Genomic DNA, 27,025 nt, shown 5'->3' on the forward strand with positions numbered 1-27,025 from the left:
ACACTGGAGTTAACCCACTACATCGTTATCTCATTCTGACATCAAATGTTAATTCTTTTTCCTTAATTCTAAGAGATTAAGAGTGAGCTTGTGTGACGTTCAGAAACCACATTTTATTTTTGGCAGTTTTACATAACAAACCTTGCACAGTCCACTTGTATTTCTCAGCACAGTGAGATTTGCCAGGATACATAGGACACTCAGCCAGCGCCGAGATTCGAACTTGTCTTCCCCTGTTACATAGGAGGCAGCTGTAGTGTCTAGGCCACATCGCCCCCACATGAATGTTCATTTGGGGGGGGGGGGGGGGCTCCATTGTTTTAAAAGCTCGAGCTGAGCCAGATCTAAACCGCTGGCTTGAGCTTTCAGTGGCTCGCCCACCTCCAACTTTCAGTCTCAAGAACTGTTCTCCTCTTCCGAAATGGCTCAGAAAACGCATTCATTCTGAGAAACTCCCCGAGCAGCTGCGCTGGAATGTGGCAGAAGGGGCGGAGGGGCGTTCTAGGCCTCCATGGATCCAACCCTCTGCTACATATGCAGATGAGGCGACCAATCAGAGGGAGGGAGGGTGGCTTTGGGAATGAAGGCAGATAGCGGATCTGCAGGCTCCAAGAGAAGGGGGGGCCAGGGGGAGGCAGCGGCCCCAGAAGAGTTTCGGAGCAGAACTTTGCAGCTATGTCTGTCCTGAGCCAATTCAGTTTGTGCGCTCCCGGAGCTCCGTGACACCGCGGGGGGGAGGCCCGGAGACACCGAAAGAGGGGAGTCTGGGGGCTAGAGAGCGGGCGAACGGGCGCCACAACAAGGGGGGGGCAAGCTGAAGCGGACTGAGGGTCCAGGGGGTGGGAAGGGGGTTCACTTGTGGCCAGCCTGATTGTGCGTCAAGATGAGCCTGCTGTCAGCCATAGACAGCAGCGCCTCCGTCTACCAGCCGGCCCAGCTCCTGAACTGGGTCTACCTGTCCCTGCAGGACTCCCACCAGCAGCAGCACCAGCAGCAGCACCAGCAGGGGAGCGCCTTCGACGCCTTCAGGCCCTCCCCGGGCTCCCCCCAGCACCAGGACCTGGGCAGCTACAGCAGCAGCAAGAGTAGCCAAGACCTGGGCCCGTCTCTCAGCTCCAGCTACCTCAGCAGCTTCCTGCAGCTCCAGAGGAGTGAGGTGGGTCTCCGAACACCCCCCCCCCCCCGCCCCCACATTCCCTTCTGTGCCCTCTCGTGCCTACTGCGTGTGCCCCGTTCCCCTGCTCTGCCCACTGCCCTTCCCTTCTGTTTAACGATGTCCTCTGGTTTCTCCTGTCTCTCTTGCCTATCTCTTCCTTGGTTGGGCCCCTTTCCCTGTCCTCTTGTCCCCCCTCACCCCCACCTCTTTTCCGGCTTTCCCATATCAGTGTGTGTCCGAAAAGATGATTCTTTCCAAACTTTTCCCTGCCTGCAAAGCACTCCTGCCAGGGGCTGTGGAGCACGACTCACAATCACAAATACTCTCTGTCCTGTGTGTGTGTCGTGGAGGGTCAGGATGCTTGGGTGTCGCAGCGAACTGTTTTTGTCTTTCTCTATTTGTCTGTCTGTCTGTCTGTCTGTCTGTCTGTCTTTGGTGGGAGTAGCGCAGGCGTGTCCAGGGAAACTTTCGGACTGTCAGCGAGCGCTGCGCCGCCATGATGTCTGAGACACGGGATTGGTGGTGTTTGGTGCGCATTTCTGAGTGGAGGGGGGTGCGAAGCTTTTCTGTGATACTTTCCGGAGACTGCTGCCCCAGTGCAGGGCAGGCGGTAGTCGGGGGTGTCGCTGCGCTGCCTGAGATTTACCAGCCCTGGGACTGAATCGGACTCCGCCTGTTTTGTAGATTAGACATCGCGCGACCTCTGCAGTGACAGCAGCGCCTGTACTTTCCTGTGAAATGTACCGCATCCCTGCTGAGAGTTCCTGGCACTGCCTCTTTAAAAGTGCAGACGTCCTGCTGAGAAGTGCTGGCACTCTGGCTGCCCGGCCCGGTGCAGGAGCGCTCCTTATTGGCAGCGCAGCAGCTTGCTGTGTGATGGTGCTGCTACGTTTTCCCTTAAAAGTACAGCGCCGCAGCTGAGAAGGGCTGCTGAAGACGTCTCCGGGAAAAAAAATGAATTGTCAGAGATTGAGGCCTTTTGTTTTCTTGGCTGCAAAAGGCGCCGCGAGGGGTTTCACTTGTTTCCAGGCACTCTAGGCACTTCCATCGGCGTTCCACGGACCCCGCACTTCCAAGCCCCCTCTCCCCCCCCCCCCCCCCCCCCCCCCCCACCCCGCCAGGCTTCAGTTCTGAAGAAAGACTTTAATAAAAACTGTTATGCATAATGGAAGTTCTTTCTAAGAATGAAAACTGATCTCTAGGGGACTTGTGTACGTTCCCTGCTTCTCCAGAGCCAGGCGACTCCTCCAACCTGGTGTCGCCTTTCAACAGTGCAGCTATTTCAGCGACACTGATTGAAAGTCTTGAAATTGGCAGCCCCCCAGCTCGGGATTTTCCCTTTGAATGAACCACCTAAAATGTTTCAAGTTTGTACTCTGTGTGTGTACTACAACTTGGTAACTTATCTGCTTAAAAACAGAAAGGAGAAACATTCCCATTTCAAAGCGACACAAACGCCGTGGATAATGTCCTTGGGTGCTGAATTTGGGTGGAGGGAGAGATGGGGGCGGGCGCAGAATTTGTATGCAGTGACAGTGTCGCAGTATAATGCGGTCCCTCCCCCACCCCAAAGTGTGAAAACTAGTAGAGGGGTCTTTAGTGCTCTTTCTGGCGAGCCCCCCGCCTGTGAAACTTATCAGGGAAAGCTGACAAGTAAGAAAACACTTTCGAGATCGACATGTGCATCCTGGAATTGGGGGTATCAGGGTAGTGTGACTGGAAGCCCTATGCCCATGCTGTGACCCTCACCCTGATCACGTGCCATGTGAGAGTCACTGCACGCTCCAGCCAGGGTCTCTCCCTCAGAGGGGGGATGTTAGTGTCAGCATAGGAAAAACGAATTTCTCCGTTTTACTTGGGAGATCGCCCAAAACCGCTTTCCCTAGTTTGTGAGATTCCCTCTTTCATCTTGTAGCATTCTATTAGACAACTCGTGGCCCCACGTTACATTTTTTGCAAAAAACTGCATGCCTGAAGACCACTTGAAGCAATTTCTCTTCTGAAACCCATCTTTCTCTCAGCTAAAGGGACGTCTGTTGCCCCTTAATAAGTGTGGTCCCCTTTTCCAAAACCAAGGGGCATATTTACAATAAAACTTCGGAATGCGTTGCTGCGCCAAATTCGGTAGCGCCGCGCTCTGACATTTTCAAAGCGCAGGGATGTACCGTATTCACAAGAATACTGTGCACCCCTGTGTTTCCCCTAGTGCAAAAAAAACTGGCTAGTGTCAGCGCAGGCACCGTGCCGCCATGTTTCAAGTGTGATTCAGAAAAGGGGGTGGTGATGAACAGAGTGTCTGAATTAAGCAGACCACTCTAACCCAGTCCAAAGATCAGGGCTTGATGCATCACCGTTTTTTTAGCTCACTGCACCATCCCAGCTCAGAACTTGGCTATATGCAAATTAGTCTGACCCTGGCCCAGTGCATCATGGGAACAGGGCAGACCAAACTACCAAGCCAATTCTTATACTGGGAAGGAAACAAGCTACCTGCCCTGTTCCCATGATGCACTGGGCCAGGGACAGACTGAATTGCATATAGCCAGGTTCTGAGCTGGGATGGTGCAGTGAGATAAATAATGGTGATGGATCAAGCCCTGATCTTTGGACTGGGTAAGAGTGGTCTGCTTAATTCAGACACTCTGTTCATCACCACCCCCTTTTCTGAATCATGTTTCAAGTGTGCCTGCCCTGTAGAGACGATTGGTTATGTGCAGGAAGGGACTCCTTCCTGCACATCAACATTCAATAATGGCAATTTTGCACTTTCTATGTGTACTTCAGAATGCAGCACATTTCTCTTCGTATCGCCATTCGAACGCCTGGTATACCATGGCACTCATTTTTGGCGCTATCTCAGCCCTGGAAATCAGGGGCAGCATCAAAAAGCAATGGGTGTTGCTGTGGAACGCCCAAAGCAAAACCCACTGCACACCTCTTTGATGCAGCAGACTGCGGTAGAAAGGGGCTTCTTAACAAGGTGGCATCCAGACCACACAGGTGGCTTTGCGCCACCTTGTAAATATGGAAAATGGCGCTGTTCCACCAGAGCGTCACATAAAGTGACGCTCTGGTGGCAATGAGGGCTTCTAAATATGCCCCAAGTGCAGTGCCTTCTTACCACTGAGACACTGAAACCTCCGCACCACCACCTTGGTTCACTATTGAGACACAGAACCTCCCCACCTTAATGGAAGCCGCCATTCAATACTTTCATCCTTCCTACACCCCCTCCCCCCGCACTTGTAAGAACCCTTGCCCAGACCATCCCTATTCTTTTTAATTTAGTTATTTTTTGCAGTTTTGTTTTCCTACCGTCAACCAGGCCCAAATAGGCATTGAGTTGCTGAACAGTAAATGCTGAATAGTTGGCCATATATATATATATATTCACAATAAAAAAAACTATTAGAATATGATAGCAACAAAACTTTAGTTTTGTTGCTACCAACAACAACCAGAATCAAGCATCCTAGGACCGGTTTCTGGCTATCAGCCGTCTTGGGACTCACGTCTGAGCATACCCGTCCCACTCGGGGTGACAAATGCAAAAACAACAGTTGATGGACAGAATGCAGAACAATGTCATACATTCACCCCAGTACAGCGATCTGGGCCTAAATCCGTCATTTTTTTGCTCACCACACCCCCCCAGTTCAGACATGGCCATATGCAAATCAGCCTTGACCCAGTGCCTCATGGGAACAGTCCAGCCCGAGCTGCCAAGTCAAGCTATCCTGGCTGAAGACGGCTGATAGCCAGAAACCTGTCCTAGGATGCTTGATTCCGCTCGAGGAAAGACATGGCTTGGCAGTTCGGGCTGGACTGTTCCCATAAGGCACAGGGTCACGGCTGATTTGCATATGGCCATATCTGAACTGGAGTGGTGTGGAGTGCAAAAAACGATGGATTTAGGCCCAGATCTCTGTACTGGGATGTATGTATGACATAGTTCTGCATTCTGTCCATCAACTGTTGTTTTAGCAGTAAGTAAGGGGCATAGCAGCAGGCCCAGGCCTTCGGCAGAAGAGGTGTATGTGGTGAGTTCAAGGGTAAAGGGAAATAGGGTAAAGCTGGCAGTCAACCCCAAAGCCTTGGAAATAGTATTTGAAGCAGAGTGTGGTGAGAAGAAAGTAAACAAAGGGTTGGGGATGCCAGCAGTTACACTGTTCTCCATGAGTTGCAGAGTGCAGAAAAGCACACAATGGAGACACTAGTGAAGCGATAAGCGATACTCATAGCTGAAAGAGTGAGGCAGGGCAGACTATGCTGATGTTATAAAAAAAAGGCCCCCTCAATTGTTCTCAGAAGATGGTGTGGAGATGTATCGGAAGAGGCAGCAGAGAGACAGGGGTTGCTAAGTAGAGGTTCATTGCGGGCCAATCTATAGTTGTCTTTCTTGAGGTTTCCTGATTGCGGATGAAATGGTTTAAGATTAAGGCCCTCATTTCAAGTAGGCCTGTAACCCTTCTTCGGAATTATAAGTTGTGTACAAATGTGGGGTTTTAGTTTTTGTTCACATGATTTTCGGCACGTAAACTCTAACTAAGCTCAAGCTAGCAAAGAGCGGAAATTTGGATTTTGCTCAGCCTTGGAGCCGAAGAAAGTTTGCACTGTTAGCGCATTATCCCACATTGTGAGGTCCGAAAGTCATAAAGGTTCAGTAATTGTACATCTACTAATTACCACATCACCGCAAAGCATATTGTGGTTTTGCAATTACTGGACCAAATTTACAGCAGTGTTCAGTAGTAATGAGCATCTAAGTCTTCGGAGTTAGATGTTTCTTGGCGAGTCCAATCTTGAGCGCTCTACAGAATGTGGTAAGGAAAGAGGTGTATCGCGGGGGGAGCAAGTTCCCATATGTTTATGAAACTGCCAAAACGGGATCGGGTCAAGGTTTGTTGCTTCTTGAGTTTAGGGATCGCTTGGTGCAGGTTACTTTTGCTGCGGTGAGCTAGTCAGCCAGGGGTTGGGCGAGCTTAAGTGGAGTTCAGTGGTGATTAGTCAGATCAGCTAGAAAATGTGGCATTCTTCTGGAACCAATGCACTGAGATTAGAGCTGCAACGGTGTTATCAGAAGGAGGGGTTCTTGGAAATGGGAGAGCTGCTCAGGGGTGCCAAACATGCCTTTGTGTGGCCTATAAGGGCTTTGCCCAATTCAGCCTACACATTAGGGGGTTCTAAACAACTGAGTGCAGGTCAGAGACTGTGATGTATTACTTTATATTCCTCAATGGAGCTGGGTTTGTGTGCCCTTTTGTGTGATTTTGATACCAAGCACAAGACCTAACGATTTTGTGAAAGTGACTAGGTTTGGAACGAGTAGTAGGTCATTAAGAGAAGACATCCACTTCTAAATGGGTACGTTTGATGAGGATGAGGCAATAGTAGGAATTCTGACTTTTTCAGCCTCTTACAGGTAACGGTCCAGCCAGCTCTTTAGTTTACCTAGGTGATGAGTGAGCTGTCACCTTGAGGCAAAGCTGCTTATCCTCAGCTTATTGGTGGATGTCAAGTTGTATAGCTCTTATTTGCTCACATTGGCGCTCAATGGCTATATTGAAGAATTTTGGCTACAGTATTATGTTTACATTTCGCGCACAGAATCATGCCGACCATTGGAGAAGGCTTCCATCTATGTCAATCCATGATTTCATGATGTGTAAAAGAGTTTTGGAGACTGGTGCCTTGGGTGTCACCGATTGGTGCAATTGTTCGGTTAGCCCCAGTGGCGTCGTAACGCGTGGGCACTCTGGGCAGTTGCCCAGGGGCCCCACAATCATAGGGGCCCCATGATAACCTATGCAACATTCTCATTCCTCTGAGTGGTTGTGTAGGCATGGCCCAGTGGACTGCTTTGGCTGGGGGCCTATAATGCTGGTAAGACGGCCCTGGTTATCCCACCTCCACTTCATGAAGAATTATGAAAGCATGGAGGTCTCATAGCAAGTTGTTTGTGATCAGGTACAAGGTCTCGGTGTGCACAGAACACGTACAGATCATCTTCCCCTGCCTTTGTTGACCACCTTCTCATCCTGCTTCTAGATAGCACCTTCCCTTTCTCTTTGTGGAGCACTCTCCCATCCACATGCACGTATAGGCCCCCTAGCACAGCCTGGAGAGAGCGCCTTCTCCCACAGGTTGATGCCTCCTTCCTTCAGAGCTTATGATAACCCCGCCTCACCTCTGTCAGGTACCGCAACAAGTGGATCTCCACAGGCGAAACGTGCCACAGAAGGAAATCCCTCTGTGGACTTTGCTATCTGGCTAAGAGGGAACATTATTGAGGAATTGTATAGTGTATCAAATGACCGCATGGGCTGCATTATTAGTTGGTTTCGTCATAAGAACATGGGCAAAAGTAAAGTAAAGAAAATCCCCTGATAATAACTTGCATCTGAATATGTGTAGATAAGAGTTCTCAGAGGATTCTTGATGTTGCTTGCTCTTTTATTTATTATTAACTGTACGTAAACCAGTTGTGGTTTGAGGGGGTGACCGTCTCTCCTATCCGGTAAATGCTGGCTATTATACTGCGCGCAAGGTTGGGATAATGACCTCAGGAGAAGCCTGTGGAACATTGGCCAGCTGTTGAATGCACGCTCCTTTTAAAGGGTATATTACACTCAACAGCTCTTTGGTCATTGAATGGCCAACAAAACCTTCTCATCTATGCAACACCCCCCCCCAACTTACCTATGTCACCTGTTTCCCAACATTAAGAATTGAACTTTTTTTTTAATTTAATCAATTTTCGTTCTTTACTTTTTTCTGCATCTGAGTGGGTTAGTTGTGTGTTTTGATGATTTCAAGACAAGTGCTAGATAGCAAAGAAAAAACAAAAGTAGCCGGAAAACTAGGCCAGAAGCGATATATGTGGTAGCAGACAGATAACATGAGAAGATGCGGGTTGGAGGAAAGGCTCTCGAAAATTGGGGCAACATTTGGAGTAGGAGCATCCAATTATGTTCATCAGAACTTAGTGGTCTGTGAGAGGAAAAGGAATAGAAGTCTGCAAAGACTGAGTTGGAGGCTGAGCAGGATCCTGGGTGCTTCAGCTGGCAGGGCAGTGGGCACTGGGTAAGCTGCAACGAGCCAACAGGCCTTATCTGCTAACAGTGTGTGCGTGTCAGGGTAAAATAAGTTGACCCGATGACTCCATGTCATCATGGTCGCAACGTTCCAGTCCAAGGATTCACCATAACATTGTATTCGGTTTGTTTAGCCACACTGGTGTCATTCAGAATAATCAGAATTACAACCCTGACCAACCGCTGCCGCAATTCATGAAGTTGTTGAAAGGCTAGGAGTAGAGCTACGCGTAGGGTCATGTCTAGTAACTTTAGTGTAAAATGTATTCACCAAGTTTTATTTCTCAGCCACAAGCCAACACTGACCAGGGTACATATTTTGGAAGGAGTTTGAAGCACGTGTGTTAATATATTCAAGTATAAAATAACCTTAAATCGAACTTGGCCATATTGTATCGCAACACCATGCGAAAGATACAAACAGTATCTTATTAATAACATAACATTTGTGGCACAGAAGGTGTCTCGCTTCAGTGTGTAGATGTGTTCGCCCGTTAGTCCTCGTTTTTTTTTATTTTTACCAAAACACAAGGAATGATGGGATCTCTTTACACGTCAATGTGTAATTTAAAATGCAAATACTACAAGTGAGGGCATGCTTGGTACTGTTGACTGAAAATTCAAAATGCGAAAAGTCACCAGCGTGATGTAGGCCACTTGATATGTATGCTGTAAAAATCTATCCTGGCTCATGTCTGATAGTATTTATTTTGGACATTTAAATGTTACACATGTTTAGCTCTGTTGTTTCCTAGCTGCTTACACAATTGAGATTGCGGCCTCTTTCAAGGTCACCAGCGTGACCTATGACCACTTGATACAGTTGCTGCGGAATAGCTCTTTCTGGTTTCCATTGTGTAGATAATCAGTGTGTGGGCGTCCATCCCTCCAGTCTCACACCCCACACATGCACATAATGTCCCCACTTCCTGGCACTGAACTCAGGAAGGTTTAGAATGCAGGCGAGCATCAGTAGGTAATGCCCACATTTTAGGCCTATTGTTAATTAATAATCATATCCAACTTTAAGTATTTGCATCCACCTTAGAAGAATGAAAGGCCGGATGCAAACCTTTGAGTAGGAAATGAACAGGTAGGTCTCGGCTGCAGCCACTGAGCCTTTTTTACCAGTCTCCTGCTTGCTGAACACAGCCACGCTACTAGCTAAAACCTCTCACATTGCACTCTGGGAAAAAAATACTCATGCATTGGCTGCCTACTGCACACGGCCAATGGCACCAGTTTATTATTTATTTATTTAAGAGTCTTATATAGAGCTAGCTAGACACCTTAGTCTGACTATTTTTTGTCAACAGGGCTATGAATGCTGAAGACTGTGGCGTATCCTTGTTTGTTTACAAACAAGCACTGGCTTTCAGGTTTCCTCGATCAAGCGCTTTTTTTTTTAAGAGGCCATCCGGCAATTATGCCACCGTAGATCTAAAAAGCCAGGCTGACATCCTCAAACCATCAACATTCCAGAATGCTCTTCGTTAGAAATGCAGGTCTGGGCTAAGAGAACCGTTTTTTATTTCTCTACAAAGGGTGGCCCATTTAAGGCATTGTGGGCTGAAGCCATGATCATGACATGGGGTCACTTAGCAGCTGTGCCCGTCTCTGTACCGCCTAGACAGGTTCAAATAGAAATCCAAGGTCTACCCGCGTTATGGATCCTCCTGTGAACACAAACTTGAAATTGAATTGTTATTTTAACGGTTGTGGGTGTACAAAGGCACCCGCTTTTTAGTCTCCATTGTTCCAAGTGGGGGGCCTCAGATTACCAACTTCCCTCCACAGTTCTGGTATTGTCTCCTATCCGATACAAGCACTGCCTTTTTTGTATCTGGCGTAAATTAGAATAGTTTTAAAAATATATATATTTGTGTGATTCTGCATGGAACATGGCAGGCTAAACTTGAGCTATGACTGATATGTGTCTGTGCAGCAATTTTAACTGTGACCTCATGGGTTCCAAAATAGCAACCAAGGGCGAAAACAGAGGCGGCTAAGTTTTGTCGTGGTCTGCATAGGTAGAACTTCACTTAGGATGTTTCATGCTCCTTTGTGCAAGTTTTGTATCTAGGAGCCTCAGAAACTAAGGAATGTGTATCATGGTCCTCTGTAGTGGTTGTTCAATGGCTGATTCTTTGTGGTTTTATGGAGGCAAATCAATGGTTTTGTGCAATTGGTTATGGGAGCAACTTCACTTCATCTGGTGCTGTCTTGGCGGCTGAGTCTTCACCATGTCATGTTGTGTTGTGTTCTCTTTCACATATTTGAGTGTTTTGTGGTAATTCCCTATTGGTATTTGGGCTGGGTTTCTAGGGCTTGGCAAGGCTGCCATGCCCCTCCGATGCCGAACCCAGGGTTTTGTTTGCGAGTTGGCCAGACTCACCATTTTCTGTGGTATTTTAATTTGTTGATGGTGTGTTTGTACATCTTTTCCATCCTCGTTGGGCTCGGCTTACTGTTTGTTTGGTGCTCGGTGCCAGCTGGCGAGTAGCAGCACATGTCTAGGCCTTTCGGTGGTGTATAAAAGGCTTGGAGTGCTTAGAGGCACTGCTGCAAGTTCTGAGTCCTAGGATCCCTAAGCCCCTAAGTTTAATGAGCTATTGTTTCAAAATCCAGATGCTATGAAAGGAAGATTGTTTGATGGCCCTGTGCACAGGCCTTGGTTTGATCTGTCTCCTGCATTTCGCATGGATTTTCATTAGGTCTGGGTTTGACCGAAACGACTGTCCAACAGACACATTGCTAACAATAAACATAGAGTGGGCTTTGGGCCCACCGCTTTCAACTATTGGTTTTCTTTTACCTTCCTCTTTCAAACATTGGTGCAAGATTTTGTCAAAAACGTCTTGGTTCAGCAAATCGTAGTATTCATCTTTTACGTAATGCTATTGGCTGCTTTGATGTGTCCTTCCACTTCCACGGAAGTGTTTCCTTTGAACTTCATGAGGTACTACTATACAAATATAACCCTTTCTATCCACTCCTCGTGGCTCTATTTTGTGTGTTTTAATACTAATGCGCTAATGCTACAAGCATGATCACATTAAAGCCAGAGCGATTGGCTTTGCTAATGCTTGTTATGTTCTTTTAGTGGTAAGTGAGGTTTTTATGGTGGGGAATAACAATCAAAGGGACACTTGTGACAGAGACTCCAATCCCCTTTCTATGCTGGATTTATATGAGCATTACAGAATATTCCACTAAAAACCCCACAAAAAAATCCCTCATCATTGACATCTCCCAGACCCTTCCACCCCTTGCTGACCCATGTCAGGAAGGCATGCATTGGTAGTCGTTTCCTCACATATCTTGAATCCATACTCTGGTACTTCCTTCTGGTGTCCCTGAAATCCACTTCCTGTCCTACTACCTTCAGGGAGAATCTCAAGACATGTCTCTTTCAGTAGCTTTCGCGCATCCTATTCACTCTGCTATGTGGTTACCTTCCCCTTATTTCACTTAGGACACCAGCTGGGTGTTTGCCACGATTTTCAAACTCCTTAACACAACACAACACAACAAAATAGCTGCTAGAAACTTCTCTCTGCAGAGGACTTTTGTCTGCAGGGTCTGTGTTCTAACTCGAGCATGGGAATCATGTAAATGCGGCAGGCACAACACAATGGATTATTTACAGATTCTTGAAGCTTCAGACTTTCCCTTTTTACTGCTACTTGATTCAGCCCTTCTACAAAAGCTGTCCATCCTTGTAACTATTTTCTAAACATAAACTGAGCTCGACAAGGAGTTTCCATAAAGTGTAGCTGCAGTGCTGTAAAATTCTTTGTTCCCATAGTCCACAGATGACATAGCAAGAATTGCCAAACCCAAAAACTCTGGTTTAAACTGAAAGTGTCTCTTCATTGTTTGGTAGTGCGTACTGTATTGTGGAAGGGCGGATGCAAGAATAATTCAATGGGGAGGATGGAAGGATACTCCCACCATGCACTTGGTCACTCGTCCTTGCACCCATGCATCCATTTCTCCACCCACTGACTCGTTCTTGCATTTACTGACTCTTCTATCTACAATACCACATACTTATTCAACAGTCTATGAAGAGGCACTTTCACCAACAGGCCAGGTCTACTGGCCTTGCCAATCCATGACTAGCTATAGAAATGAGGCAGTGGGAAAAGTGCGGCAAATGCTTCAGATGGAAACTTTTCTCCATTTTAACACAAAATGGGTGCTTTTAAAGCGCCTTTCTTCACCAGTTATAACTAGTGCTGCTCACATGCACTACTTTATAGTGCTTCTGCCTTGAAGGAATTAAGTCACCGCCAAAGTGATTTTTTTCTTCTTTTAAATTGGTCAAAACCGAGAGACGGAAGTAAGAAATCTAAAGTCAGTTGCATTTGTTTTTGTGCACTAGTTATAGTGCTACATCACACGAAACGAAAATGATGTGCACGGAGTGATTAGTATGTGGCCTGCAAAAGCCTAGCCAAAAGTGATTTTGCACTTCAGCCTGGAAATAATTAACACATATTTTAACTCGAAAGGTATGCTGTGCCGCGTCGCCAGAACAAGATTAGATTTGAGGACTATGTGATGTGTGTGTGGTGTTTTTTTTATTTTTGTTTGGTTACTGCCTCGAAGGCGTCTTTCCGGTACACTTTCGGCGTTACCGTTGCTCTTCCTGAATGAAGTCACTGTGTGCTGTCGAGATTTGAAGAGCAGTTCTTGCAAGCAAAAGTTGGCATTCTGCGCGTCCGTAGCACGAGGATGTGACTGGCATGCTAACCTCGAGAACCACAGAGCTCCCTCACAAGCTAACCAAGATGGCTGCCTCCAGACGGCTTCCTCCACAATGGCCCTTTCAGATAAGCAGCTGTTTGAGGTATACAGCTGTTTGTGGCCCAAAGGCCCATTGTACGTTTAAGGAAGCAAAGGTTGAGATATCTGCTGTTCGCCAATGGAGCAGGAAAGGCTCGGGTTGTCAAGTGTTGCAAACTGAACTGATAAAATCCATATTATGCGCATTTACTCCCACTTTAAAGCATTTTCAAGAGCAACATAGCACCCAAAATAATAGCTGCTTATTTTTTTTATATGTAACACCTATCTCTTTGCTGATATTGAGGTATTCTGGTGGGGCGATGATAAAGCCCACAGCCAATAGGCTGAGTGGTTTTCAGATGCACTCAGAAGCCTAAGGTGTCTTTGTTGGCCATTAGACACGTACCCTTTTTGCATTTTTTCTATTTCACATAAAATGCCTTGATTTAATTTTGTCTGAATCTGTAATTTGCAGATTTATTTTATTAAGCAAAATAATGGGAATATAATTCACTTGTAAGACACAAACCACTGTTTCTTTGCTTTAACACTTTTTAAAAAAAAAGGTCACAAATGTGTCGTGGGTGTATGGCATCCATACATGTATTTCAAGTCCATAGTTGGTCCCTGAGTTGTTCCACTACAGCTCCCCTTTGTCAAATGAAGGCTTTTTGAAATTCGGTACATTTGTTGCCCACACCTCCATCAGTACATTTGCTGCTCAGAGAAGATGTTGCAAATTCATGAAGGATTATTTCTCTTCCTGGGCATTTTCACTATTAATGTCTTCATTTTAATTCAGTTCTGTCCCATCCAAGGGTGTTTCTTTCCAGCAGAGCCCACCCCACGCTCTTCCTGGTTTGTATTACTACTGGTGACGGATGGCAAATGTGACCTAAAGGTAGGTCACAGGTGGCAGCTGCCAATCCTTGTGAATGGCCCTGACTAGACTTATCTTTCACCCATCCACGACCTGTCTCCACCCACAAGCCTAGTTTCCGTTCAAATCAGAAAACGTTATGCTCCTAGAGGCCCTATAACTCCACAGCACTATGGGAAATGGGTTGTATTGCCGGCATCCCCTTCTCCTACGCTTCACTTCTTCCATCCCAAGGGTATTTGGCCACCTCATGGAGTTGTGTGTCAGTTGTAGTTCTGAACCTCTGTATATGGTAATAGGGTAGACAACAAGAGTAGTCCAAGAGCAAGAAGTGAACAATTGATTATCACCTGCCAGTGTTCCAGGCTTGGATGTTGTAAGAAACTGGGTTTTTGATGCAGTAGTCACCCCCCACACTTTTTGCCTGGTGTTTGATGCAGACTTGACTGAAGTGCACTGGGCTCCTGCTAGCCAGGTCCCCAGTGCCTGGGTCCTTTCCCTAAAACAGGCTGACGGGTCAATTGAACACCAATTGACCAGGCCTTTAGCACCTCTGAAAGGCCCTAGTAAGTGGTACCTCTAGCACGTAGGGAAAGGGTTCTAAAAAGGGTCCCTAAGAGCTGCAGCAAATATTGTGCCACTCTAAGGGACCCAGCACCAAACCCATGCAGACTGCCACTGCAGGCTGTGTGACAAGGTGCTCTAGAAAGTGAAAACACGACATGGCACACCCTGCGTGCCATGTCCTGTAACACTGCATGTAATATTTGTAAGTCACCCCTACATCAGGCCTTGCAGCAGGATGCGCTACATTGCCTATGAAGACATATCTGCGTGAGCAGATATGCCCCTGTGCTGGATAGTTCAATTACTGACAGTACAAGTCAACAGGGAGGCTATCTTAAGATATGTCCTGGGCACTGGTCAAAACGAGTTTCCCAGCTAAATAATAGCTTCACGGAAACCTATCGTGTTTGGTAAAAAACGCCTTTTGTTAATAAATCCACACTGATTCCAGTGATGGATATATTAACCCGTTGTGTGCTGGCGTTGGCCGACGGCCGTCGCGAACACTACATTCGGAGTGCTGCGCACGTACGTTGGCTGACGCGGGATCCCCCCCCCCCCCGCGTGCATGGAAACCTCCACACTGTGGCGGATTCTTCGCCACGGTAAAGGGGTTAATACATGCACTCAGAGGATACCTTAGATGTACCCCTGTAAACCTGTAAACCTGTAAACCTACCAACCTCTAGTTTGTTGACTGGCTGGTCCTGTCCAGCCTGCCACCACAGACATGTTTCTCACTCCCTGGAGGTGAGAGCCCACATTCTCTCAGTTCGGAAATGAAGCCTGCTCTGACAGGAAGTGTTGTCACCTCTCCAAGCAGGATGGCTAGTATTCTGCACATCAAAGCAGGAGGCTTCAAATGCTTTCACCGCTTGTGATATGCAACCCGGGATTCCCTCAGACTGAGGAAATGCCACCCCCTGCCCAGGGCCCATTTGGCACCAAGACAGGTGGGGAAATTAGCTAGTCAGGAGGCGTATTCACCCTCAGGCTAGTACCACCCCTAAGGTGGGCTACCTGAAGTGAACACAAGTAGGAAAATCTTGGTTTTGGGGTGGCATTGGGTCCTCTGGGTCGGTGTTATGCCCACTTTCCACAGGGAGTGGTCATATAGATGGTGTAGTCCCCCTAAAGGTTGGTAGCGCTTTGGCTGCTACCTGAAACTTCCTGTAACACCCCTAAATACAGTATTTAGGTAGCACCCCTGATGCCAGGACTTAATATTCAGTGGACCAGAAAAAGTGGACTGACGTTTGCAGACCCGATATCTGAGGAGCATGACTGACTTGGTGCCAACCCTGCCAGCCTGACTGCTGCACCTGACTCTTGTGGGGAAACTGACTTTTCCTGCCACTGCACAAATGCCAAGAAACCTAGAGGGCTTCCAGTGCTTCCGAAATCACCAAAGAATTCCCCTCGAGTAGAGGAGCTACTTCCCCGCAGCTGCAAGCACCAAAAGAAGAAAGGACCAGTTCACTGACCTGCCTCTTACCGGGACTACCAATGCTGCAGCTGTCTAGACAAAGGTAGACTTGCTTCCACAGGTCAGACCCATCCTCACTTCAAGTGCGGGGACTCCAGTGTCGACCGGAGCTGTACAGTACCAATACCTGGGGTAACAGACCCCTTGCAGCAGCCAAGGCTTGTTGTGTCCAATCCGAACACCAACGCCGAGCGAGGGAAACTGACCTGCATGTTGAGGGACTTCAAGGACAGTGAGACCACATCATGAGTGGCCCCTCTTGAGCAGAAACAAAGACAAAGAGAGAGAGCCTCTGACAGCCACCACCTCAAAGCATCTCTGCACTGGCGCCCCCTAAGCCCGAGACCGAGGGAGGTGATCGTTTCAACAGGGTCCTGAGACCCTGTAAGGCTGAACCCACTTTTGGGTTTACCTAGACTAGACTTCCAGTCATCGCCTGTAGGCTCTTTCTACAGGCCCCCTCCAACTGTGAGTGACTCCAACACGCATCCCGTCGCCAAAAGCCACCATTGCCCCTGAGGTCCACAGCCCAAATAGAAGTTGGCCAAAAATGTCCCTATGTGACCAAGCATCTCAAAATTTGAGTCCCCCTATGGGTTTTCCCAGTCTAGCCCCCCCCCCCCCCCCCCCCCCAGTCCCTGCTCACAGCCTCTGTCTGACCAGACACATCTCCATTGAATTGATTGAGGCACCTGACGCTGTAACTCACTTCCACACCTGAATGCCCCAGACAGCCGCGAGTGGACCGGTTGGTGTGGCCTTGGACCTTGCCCCATTTTCACCTAAAGTCCCATAGAAGGGTCCTGTAAGTCTTTGCTAAGTGCCCAACTGCAGTATATGTTTTTCCCCCATAGGATAACTACAGCTCCAGAAATTGCACTGTCAACGTTTGAAACACATAACAATTAATAACTCAAAAGTACTTACCTGATTCTGATGATCTTGGTATCTAAATTCAAATAAAAAGAGGTGTTAGTGTTATAAATTGGTGTTGGATTGCTTTATTGAGTGTGTGTCTCACTTACTGCCTTTGTGTGTCTGATAAACATATAGCGCTAACCTCTGATAAGCCTACCTGCTCACCCACACTACAATAAAGGAGAGCATTTGGGTTATCATCTGTGCCTCTGTGAGCCAATTGGGGTTTGCCTGGACTCTTTACACAGTGTACCTCATTTTGGTCCACTATATAAAGAGCCATCTTCCTACAAATGTCATTTACGGGTAGCTAGAGTTGAAAGGCAGCAAAAGGAAAGGAATAAATCAGTTAGACACATCACATGCTCTCTCCACATTATCTGATTACACACAACATGCTCTCTCCACATCATCTGATAACACACGCCACATGCTCTCTCCACATCAGTTAGACATACCACTTGCTCTCTCCACATCATCTGATAACACAGGCCTCATGCTCTCTCCACATCAGTTAGACATACCACATGCTCTCTCCACATCATCTGATAACACACGCCACATGCTCTCTCCACATCAGTTAGACATACCACTTGCTCTCTCCACATCATCTGATAACACACGCCACATGCTCTCTCCACATCAGTTAGACATACCACTTGCTCTCTCCACATCATCTGATAACACACGCCACATGCTCTCTCCACATCAGTTAGACATACCACTTGCTCTCTCCACATCATCTGATAACACAGGCCTCATGCTCTCTCCACATCAGTTAGACATACCACATGCTCTCTCCACATCATCTGATAACACACGCCACATGCTCTCTCCACATCAGTTAGACATACCACTTGCTCTCTCCACATCATCTGATAACACACGCCTCATGCTCTCTCCACATCAGTTAGACATACCACATGCCCTCTCCACATCATCTGATAACACACACTACATACTCTCTCCATATCATCTGATAACACACACCACATGCCCATTAGATTCCCAATGTTAGACTAATGTTCTGATTTGTTACCTTTGCCTCAAATTGTAAAGCACTCTGATATCCTTCGGGATCAAGTTCGCGCTATATAAAACTTTATAAATAAATAAATATAAACCAAGCTTTTGGGATCAGTTTACTTTCTGTTGTTTCCTCATTGTGCCCTTTTCACGAACCATTCAGCAGCAGCTAGCAGGCTTCTAAAAGGCTGTGTAAGGGACAAGAGGTTACCAATGTGATGTCATTAAGGGTTAAAAGTGTGTGATGTCACTTACTCTACTGCTGGCATTTTGGTGAACTGACCTCCATGAGCCATGGGAGTATGGAATTAGGGGGTGGCGTGGGGGTAGGAGAGGCTGTCAGCGCTTATCCACGATAGATGGGGTGTTGCCTGGACAGGCGCATCTTTGCCAAAGTGCATTAGCATTACATTACATTAATAGTTATACCTTGCCAATCCACAGCAATTTCATTTTTAGATGTTCTTTGGGTATTTTTATTTTTATTTTAAAAGGTCAGGGTGTCATGCATTGCCCCAAAATGCTGCAACTCTTTAGACCCACATACAGAAACGTGTTATATACCGGAAAACATGCTTAATTTTCTTTCTAAGCCATAACAACTATAATCGGTACATTTCGTCTAGGCCAACATTTGGGAAAGGATGAGAAGGATATTTAAATTAAATAGTGGGGAATTTCATTTCATCATTAACTAGATTTGGAATGGAGGAATAATTAATTTGGAGACCACTAAAATAAATACGTCTGTCGTAAAATGGCGAGTTTCTCGTTCAAATTGGGAATTCCGACATGTGTGATTATTATTTTCGAATTCACTGGGTTCCTTGCTGACCTGTGACACCTCTTGTAGTGAAAATGTGTGTTCCTTTGGCGTTTCAAGCTCTGTCATGACTTAACATGGCAGATACTAAGTTGTGTATGTGCAGTCTGCCACCAGAATGGATTCTCCCACTGAAGTTGATATGTGAGCCTAATCAGCTGTTAGAGAGTGTGCCTTAACAACTTTCCACTTCATGTTCATGCTTGTGCAATCACAGTTTTTAAAATTAGCTCTTGTATGCCATATAGGGCAACCTCAAGTTGGCTTATTCATGGTCAGATTCATAAGGCGAAGCATCTGTGGCAGAGGAGCTTATGGCAAATGAAGAAATGGACTAACAATTCTTTCTCTAAATGGTGTGTGTGACTGTTAGACTTGGCATCTATTGGCGTGTTTCCCCTGACTTTTTGCTTTCTGACCTCCCGTTTTGTCTCTGTTTTTGCTGGTGTAATGATTCTGCGCACTTTCCTCACTGCTGTCAATTGGAAAAGTGCAGGGGCTCCTGTATAATATGTGTTCTGGATTGGTGTTTCCATGATTGGCCTATTTGATTTATGTGTCAGCCCCTGTTAAAGTACACTGCTAGTGCCAGGGCCTATGAATCAAATGCTGTTGGTGGGCTGCAGCACTGGATTGTGCCACCCACGCAAACAGCCCAATATAAGAGAATCACTTTTGAGACTTGGGTAACATAAAGCTTCTTCAAATTGCTCTTGTCCTGCATATGCAGTGACTTTAATTTAGAATTTCAATTTTGTTCTTTTGACCTTAACTCTTTCTGCGCTATATTGATTGATGCCTGCAGCTAAATTTGCTGTGTTGTTGCTTGTTGCTCTTTCCAGTTTGGTAAACTGAACTGTTTGCAAGCTACTTTGGACCACCATTGGTTGTTAGTTGTTCTTCTCCATTGCACTGGAGACAAAGCCAATTCAAACAGCCTGTCCTGCTACACCACTCACTTCTCTGTTCCCTCAGTGCTCCTTTGAGACTTCTTCCCTGTTTTGATCATGATATAACCATTTCACTACTTAACCACAGGAAGGGTGTCCATTATAACATGGAAGGAGTTAGAGGGCCTTACCAGTCATATCCTCTACATACATATCAAATTTAAAGTAAAGGTGATTAGTATGCATATGGTATGCGTGATCAGTACATACACAGTATACTGACCTCTAGTCAAAGTCCTTAGAGGCTTCTGGATTGGGTCATTTGTAGACGACTTAAGAACATGCTTCAGGAATGTATATCCCTACAGGATATACAAGTAGGCAGACATACTTTGATAGAATGGTAGCACCTATTGGTGAAACTTTTAGCCAGGCATACAAACATTTTTAAGCAATATCCTGTTCAATTCTATGAACCAATCCAATTGGCATTTTACTATTATGTAGTCTGAGGCCACATCTTTAGTTATATCTCGCTTTTGGGGTGAAATATGAGGTGGTTGTTCCAAGTCGGTATTCCTGACTTCTCTTTGGAATTCGCCTATGGTATATTATAGAATAGTGTTCATCTGTTCTCCTTTCACCAGAACCAGCACCTGGGTTTTTGCCTGGATCGTGTCCATGGGAGTCAACTCTGTTTTCCTTGCCCCTGAGGTAAGGATCTGTAACTCAAGGTGCTGTGAGGCTTAGGAAAAATTCTGATGTAGGTAAATTAGGGGAAAACATTAGTTGACAAGAATATCGGTCAAATACGTTTGTCTGGGGGAAAAGTCTTAAAACGAATGAAACCCCATGGAAGAGATACTCTAGTTGAAATATATATATGTGACAAAAGTTGGCTCTTCATTAAAAAGCGGTAAATTTTGGTTTTAAATTCCCATTCTCTCAACAACATTCTGTAACCTCTGCTTCCTTGTTCTTCACTCTACTGAAATGGAGAAAGGGACGAGCATTCTGCCAGTCTTCTTGTTCTGTTATTTGCCTGTCCAGGAGAAAAAGCACCAGGAACTGGTATTTACCTTCAGGAATATTGTTCTATTTTTGCCAACGGAACTTCAGATTTACTGCACCTTTACCTATATAAGACTTGCTTCATCTTTGAGGACCTGGCCATCAGCAGCATCACAGTTAAAGCCATTATAAATCCAGTCCTAGCAAATCTGGGCTCTTTTACTGGTGTGTATAACAGTCAGTTAAGGTAGTAATGGTAGTCAAAGAAGTTTTTTGAAGTAATAGTCAAAATGAAAGTTAAGCTATAGATGGGCATTCAGACAAATCTTATTTGGTTTCCTTTCAGAAAACCCTTTATACTAAAAACAAGTTTGACCACACTGCATTTTAATTTGCCCCTACCATTTCATAGTGTGACGTTCTAAGAGGAAATTTATGAAGATGACAAGGCTTAAATCCTTAAAGTAAGAAAAAGAGACCAACAACAAAACTAGGTGTTCTCAATTTCCCAAGGCTCTGGAATGAGTTGGCTCTCCATCTGAGATTCTTCCTCTTATATGGAAGGCTTTATGATACAACAACAACAAATCTTCACTATATTCCCCCTGCCCACTGATTGACTTTCCCACACCATTTTGCATTTCTATTGTAGTTTTCAGATAACGCCACCCATCATTTCCTCCCCTGAGCTATACAAGCCAAACAGGATCTGTGAACTTAAAATATTAAATATAAAATATGATATGAGCTGAGCTTGGCAAAGCAAGGAAGTGACCTTTCCTAAGTCACCAAGTTAGCAATTGTAATCTTAAGAGTGTTTTGCTAAGCAACAATGAGAGCTTTGTGAAGTTATGTTTTGATGTTAATTGTGGTCTGAGGGATACCATGAAGTTACTTAGGGAATTCTGTAAATTTACTGCAGAAACATTAAAGGAGACTTTCAGTAGATGTGTAATATTTCTTATTACAGAAAGCCCTTCAATTCCAATCTCTTCAGCACTGTTTATTTCATTTTGAAGCCCAGTGAGAAATATTATGCACTTTTAAAAATGCTCAGCGTCATTACTGCATTAGTCATGAGTTCTGAATGTTAATAGTGACACAGTATCTATTTTCTTTGATATTACCCCTGATTACCTGATTATCTGCCCCGTTCTGACCTATGGGTGTTAGGCATACATCATGGAAGTTTGTATAGAACCCATTTTCTGAGGATAACCACAAACTATACAAAGTGTTCCATTCATATTCTTTGTATATAGGCTAATCTTTTGCAATTATCTTGAAAATCTGATTTGGATCCAGCCTTCTTGAATACCCACCATACCACCCGATCTAAAACTCTTCTCCACTCCAGTGCATCAAAGGGTTACTTATTTCTCTATGTAGAGTACATGTTTGCGAAGTCTAACTCAGGGATTTCAGAACTTTGCTTCTTTATTCCCTAGGCTGATGATGTCATCAGCTGTGATCAGTCAGTTTTGTGCATCATTCATCCTTGTTCTATAGGGAAATTCAAGCTAGATGTGTCTAGCATGGACTTTCTGTTTCAGGTGCACTCTCCAGTACAAATTCAGAAACAAATACATTAATCCTGGCCCGTAAAATAAATTGTTGTCCAGAGATTTTCATTTTTGATTTTCTGTTTTTGGAACATTAGAGAAGTAATTTAGCCTGGGTAGACTTTGCTGATCCAGGCCAATTTTTTTCACAATGACATTTTTAAAACGGCACATGTGTTGCACTGATGATGTAATATATAGTTCACTTTATTTATTAGTATCGGCAATCACTAGTGGTACATTTGCAGAATTTTGAATATTTAAGAAGAGCATTTCAACAGGGACATCTTTTGTAGCACACGTTTTGCAAATACATGTTCGTGTAAGTTCTGATCACACAGATCTTTCTCTACATATGCATGGTCCAAAATATTTACACATCTTCTGATCAAGTAGAACGCTCTTTTAATGTGTCCTCGCACAGAATGGCGTCGGTAGAAGGTGACTTAGCGAGTCTGATCTCTTGAACTCACTGTACCGAAGATCATCAAATGTGTGACTGTCAGAACTCATTTTCCACACACGTACATGGTATTTTTATATGTCTTCAAAGTCGCATTCTTCTGTCTCAGTAAATCCTTTTGAAACTTCTCAGGTTCAGCAGTTAAAGCTCCAAGCTTTGTTCCATGCATAGTGCCATCACCCATAAGAGTATGTGCCTTGACCAAACACTGGGCATCTCTGGGTCAAATTTATTGTCCAGAATATGAAGTGTCTTCTCTGGCCTGTTCCATAACATATCCTTAATTCTGACAATCCTTGACTTATAAACATTACAACAAATGTAAGTAGCACAATAATAACACTTGTGTCATTCATTTGACAGTACAATGACTTGAATGGGACCATTTCAGACCGCCTGCTCAACAGGTGGCAAAACATGAAGGCCAGCTTCCTCCAATTTGCTGTTAAGTTCTTGAACAATATGGCTGATACCTTTTGAATATATCTCTGCAAGCACCAACTCCTCATTGACATTCGTTCCATTTGCGATAATTGGAAATCCATCGCTCACTGAAGCATTAGCAATGTTTTGGCAAGTCAACATCTCCAAGTTCATCTTTTTCTAAGGTGATGACCAGAATTTATCAAGTTGCACAGATATAGGTGTTGAATGTTTGATGCAGGCAAGGTCACTAGTTCCACTTGTAGAGAGCCGTCTGATTCTCTCACATTCTTTGACAGATAGTTCAAGATAACTGTCAAAGTCAATGTGCAGTTCTTTCAAGGTGCACGCTTACTTTGATATCTGTAGAACAGTCTGAAAACCTTTCAGAAGTGTTGTATGAATGAAATTTTGATCATTTGCATTTGTGATATATATTGTCCACAACCAAAGCAGTTTTCAATGACAACACCTACTCAAATAAAAATTCTTCGGGTGAAAGTTTTTTTTTTCGACCTCTTGTATGAGTTTGTGCTTCACTGGTTTAGTTGCAGCATCTCCATCAAATAATGCGTTTCTTGGAAGAAGATCATGCAACAAAACGTCCTTGATAACTTTACCCCTTCCTTTTGCAAAAATCCATCACTCTTGTGGTTTCGAAAGTTGTTTTTTGTGATTTATTTTGCAATGGCTGGTTGGACGAAACTCTAACTATGGCAATGAAAGTGTGGAAGTTTAGCTATACTGATTATGTCAAACAGCTTTTTTTCTTTCAATACAAATCTCTCCTGCTTCAGTTCTGCGTATAATTTTGATTCATGTTGCAGGGCATTTAATAGACGTGCCTTTATATCGTTATTTTTCTTCACATTCTTTGACAACCTTATGAACTTGGTTTTCTGATTTGAGTGTATTGAAGATGGCCTGGCTTTGCATTATGTCTTTTGAATGAAGTGAACCCTGTGCCTTGTTCACTTCTGAGATAAGATATGCAAAACCTAATTTGGCATTCTTGTTCCAGTAAGAATTCCAATGTAAGGTTTCCATAGCCTCCGATATGACGAGCATACCTTGTAACGAACAAACATAATGAGTTCAGCTCAATACTGACTGGACAGTTTTGCTTTCAAAGATTTCAGCCTCAATAAGTACATCGTCTATGCCACATCCACTGAGAACTTGCTGCACACAGCACCACAACTTTTGCCATGTGGAAAATGCCCATCATTGGATGAAGCAATACCAAAGGGGATAATGGACGGAGCACTCGAGTAAATCAAACACTCACCCCCAGTCAACTGATCTGGGTTTAATCCATCATCATTATTTAGCTCACTCCACCACCCCAGTTCAGACATGGCCATATGCAAATCAGTCTGACCCTGTGCTTCATGGGAACAGTCCAGCCCGAACTGCTAATCCATGTCTTCTCTGGACTTGAAACAAGCGTCTTGGGACCGGTTTCTGGCTAATCAGCCATCATCAGCCAGGCTAGCTTGAATCCAGTGGCAAAGTGAGCAAGGGACCCACGTCTGGGGATACCCTGCCAACTTAGGGCGAACAAAGCGATAATAAAGGGGATAATGGACGGAGTGCTTGAACAAATCAAACACTCGTCCCCAGTCAACTGATCTGGGTTTAATACATCATCATTCTTTAGCTCACTCCACCACCCCAGTTCAGACATGTCCACATGCAAATCAGTCTGATGGATGAAGATCATCAAATTCTACTGGATTGCTCAATAATATGTCAGCTACAATATGGAAAACACCCTCATCATAGGATATTGGCAGGATAGACTGTTCTTCAATTTGAGCACTCACATTTTGGAATTTTTTTTTAGCTGTGTATACTGTTCCGCAGTTTGTGACTGGAGAATGTATTGTTGGTAAAAACCCAAATTTCTTCAGTGGGACGGTATTCTGTGAGATCAGAACATGAATTCCAGCCCACAGAGGAACTGGCTTGTCTTCATCCTTCAGTCCGCACAGAATAAGCAATATGATAATTTCAGTTAAATCAGCTTTGTGGACCGCAGCATCAGGAAGAAGAGCGTCCATGTCCTCAGCCAGTTTAAAACTTTCTGGTAGACTAGGACGTGTTCATGGCTTTTAGTGAGTTGGGTTATACGTTTGCAGCTTCGTTCGTATATACCTACAGCTGACATTGCTTGTTTCCAGTAGCTAATTCATTGGTACACTCTTGAAAAAGCACCATTGCAGTATCATGTGTGCTGGAGGCTCCAGACAAAGAAGAACTGTTTTCAAAATCAAAATTATCAAGAGCAGCAATTGTAAATCCTTTCCTGGTGAAGTGACTTGGAAGTGGTGTGCTGTCGCATTCATAAGATATTACAGCATGAGAATTATAACTTGTTGATACACCAATCCTATTCATTGAAGTGATTAGCTCTCTACTTTTGCACTTGTCATAGATTGCATGTCATCATTTGTAGTGAAGTTTTTTTTTGCTGTGATATAATTCATAAAACATGAGTTGTAAAATACAGTACATTTGCACAGTATAAGCCTGTCGCTTCATGGCATTGTCCTTCGCTTTTTCAATTATATCTTCAAAGACATCCGATCTCTCAATCGCATCCTACAAAACACTCAAAATTGGTTAGCTTGTAACCAATTCAAACTCAACACTCAAAAAAGAGAATTCCTCCTAATCGCCCCACCTAACCAGATACACTCAAGAAAGGATTAGATGGAGCATTTAAGAACTTTCAAATTACATACCACAAATCATTGAATCAGCCAAGTCACTAGGTATAACCTTGGACAAAACTTTTAATATGCGGGAACATATCAGTGCACCACCAAAGGAGTAAACTTACCACTGAGTATACTACATAAACTAAAACGTTTCATCCCCAAAACAGACTTCAAACTGGCAGTGCAAGCACCCGTAATCCCCAGATTGGATTATGGAAACGTTACTGTCATTTATCTAACTATGGCCAAAACAGCCCCCTTAAGGGCTTCAGTCAACTCGAGGGCAAGGCTCATCATGGGGTTAAAACTGTTCACTCATGTTCACTCATGTCTACCAGAAGTGCTTCCACCCTACTGCTAAAGCCACAGTGTTTCAACAAGAAAAAAACCTACTACAGATCTGTCTCAGGCCTTGCTCCCAGAATTTGGAATGCTCTTCCCCCTGAGATAAGACTGACTTCCTCCAGTATCTCCTTCAAGAAAAAAGTCAAACTCTTATTAATTAACAGATTCCTAGTTTAGATTCTCAATCTCTCTCCTCTTTATTACTAGTTGTTTTTCTGCTCAACCGTATGTACCTTTTACCATGTTTTAAATGTTTTATTGATCATTGTTCTGCTCATAGTGTAAAGCGCTCTGATACCCGCATGGGTCTTGTTTTCACTTTATAAAACTTTCCAAAAAATAAAAAGCCATTATCAATGTTGTCTGCTTCTGTTCTGAACTCAAGAACTTTGGTTTGTAATAGTTTTGCTATGCTGATATTACACAATGATGTAAACATTGTTGAGACAAGATCAGACATTTTTGCAGAGCTCTAAGGCATCACAAAATGTGTAATTAAGTCCAAATTCTTAATCTTTCAGGGTGGTTCTTAAACTGGTACCTGCTGATTTTACTGTATCCTGTGGTCTTATTTTGGTAGAAAGAACTTCAGAAATCAAATGAGCAGAGAACACCATAAGTGGCTCATTCTTTTTGTTAGACTGACAAAAACAAATTATCACCAGAAAAATATGAATGTCATTATTATGGTTCAATACAGTTCCATCAATGTTGACAATTATTTTGCTAATCTCTCTGAGTGTGAACCCACAGCCAGCACTCAAGAGTGGCTTTAAAACTTAATTTTCTTTTTCAAAGAGTGCAAACTTAACTAAAGGCTGGAGGTTACGTTGTTACTGAGAGCTCATTGTACGTTCATATTTC

General features: G+C 44.5%; 1 protein-coding gene across 1 annotated transcript in view; it reads left to right on the forward strand.

Annotated features, from left to right (window-relative positions):
* Positions 1-616: 616 nt before the first annotated feature.
* ZCCHC24 (zinc finger CCHC-type containing 24) overlaps positions 617-27,025 on the forward strand; it is a 212,508-nt gene continuing 186,099 nt past the window's right edge. The window contains exon 1 of the mRNA XM_086922432.1: positions 617-1,156. Within this exon, the coding sequence (XP_086778558.1) occupies positions 884-1,156 (273 nt within the window). The 5' untranslated portion in view covers positions 617-883. The remainder of the gene's footprint in view (positions 1,157-27,025) is intronic.

The sequence above is a fragment of the Lissotriton vulgaris genome, chromosome 5 (assembly GCF_964263255.1).
Source record: "Lissotriton vulgaris chromosome 5, aLisVul1.2, whole genome shotgun sequence".
NCBI lineage: Eukaryota > Metazoa > Chordata > Amphibia > Caudata > Salamandridae > Lissotriton > Lissotriton vulgaris.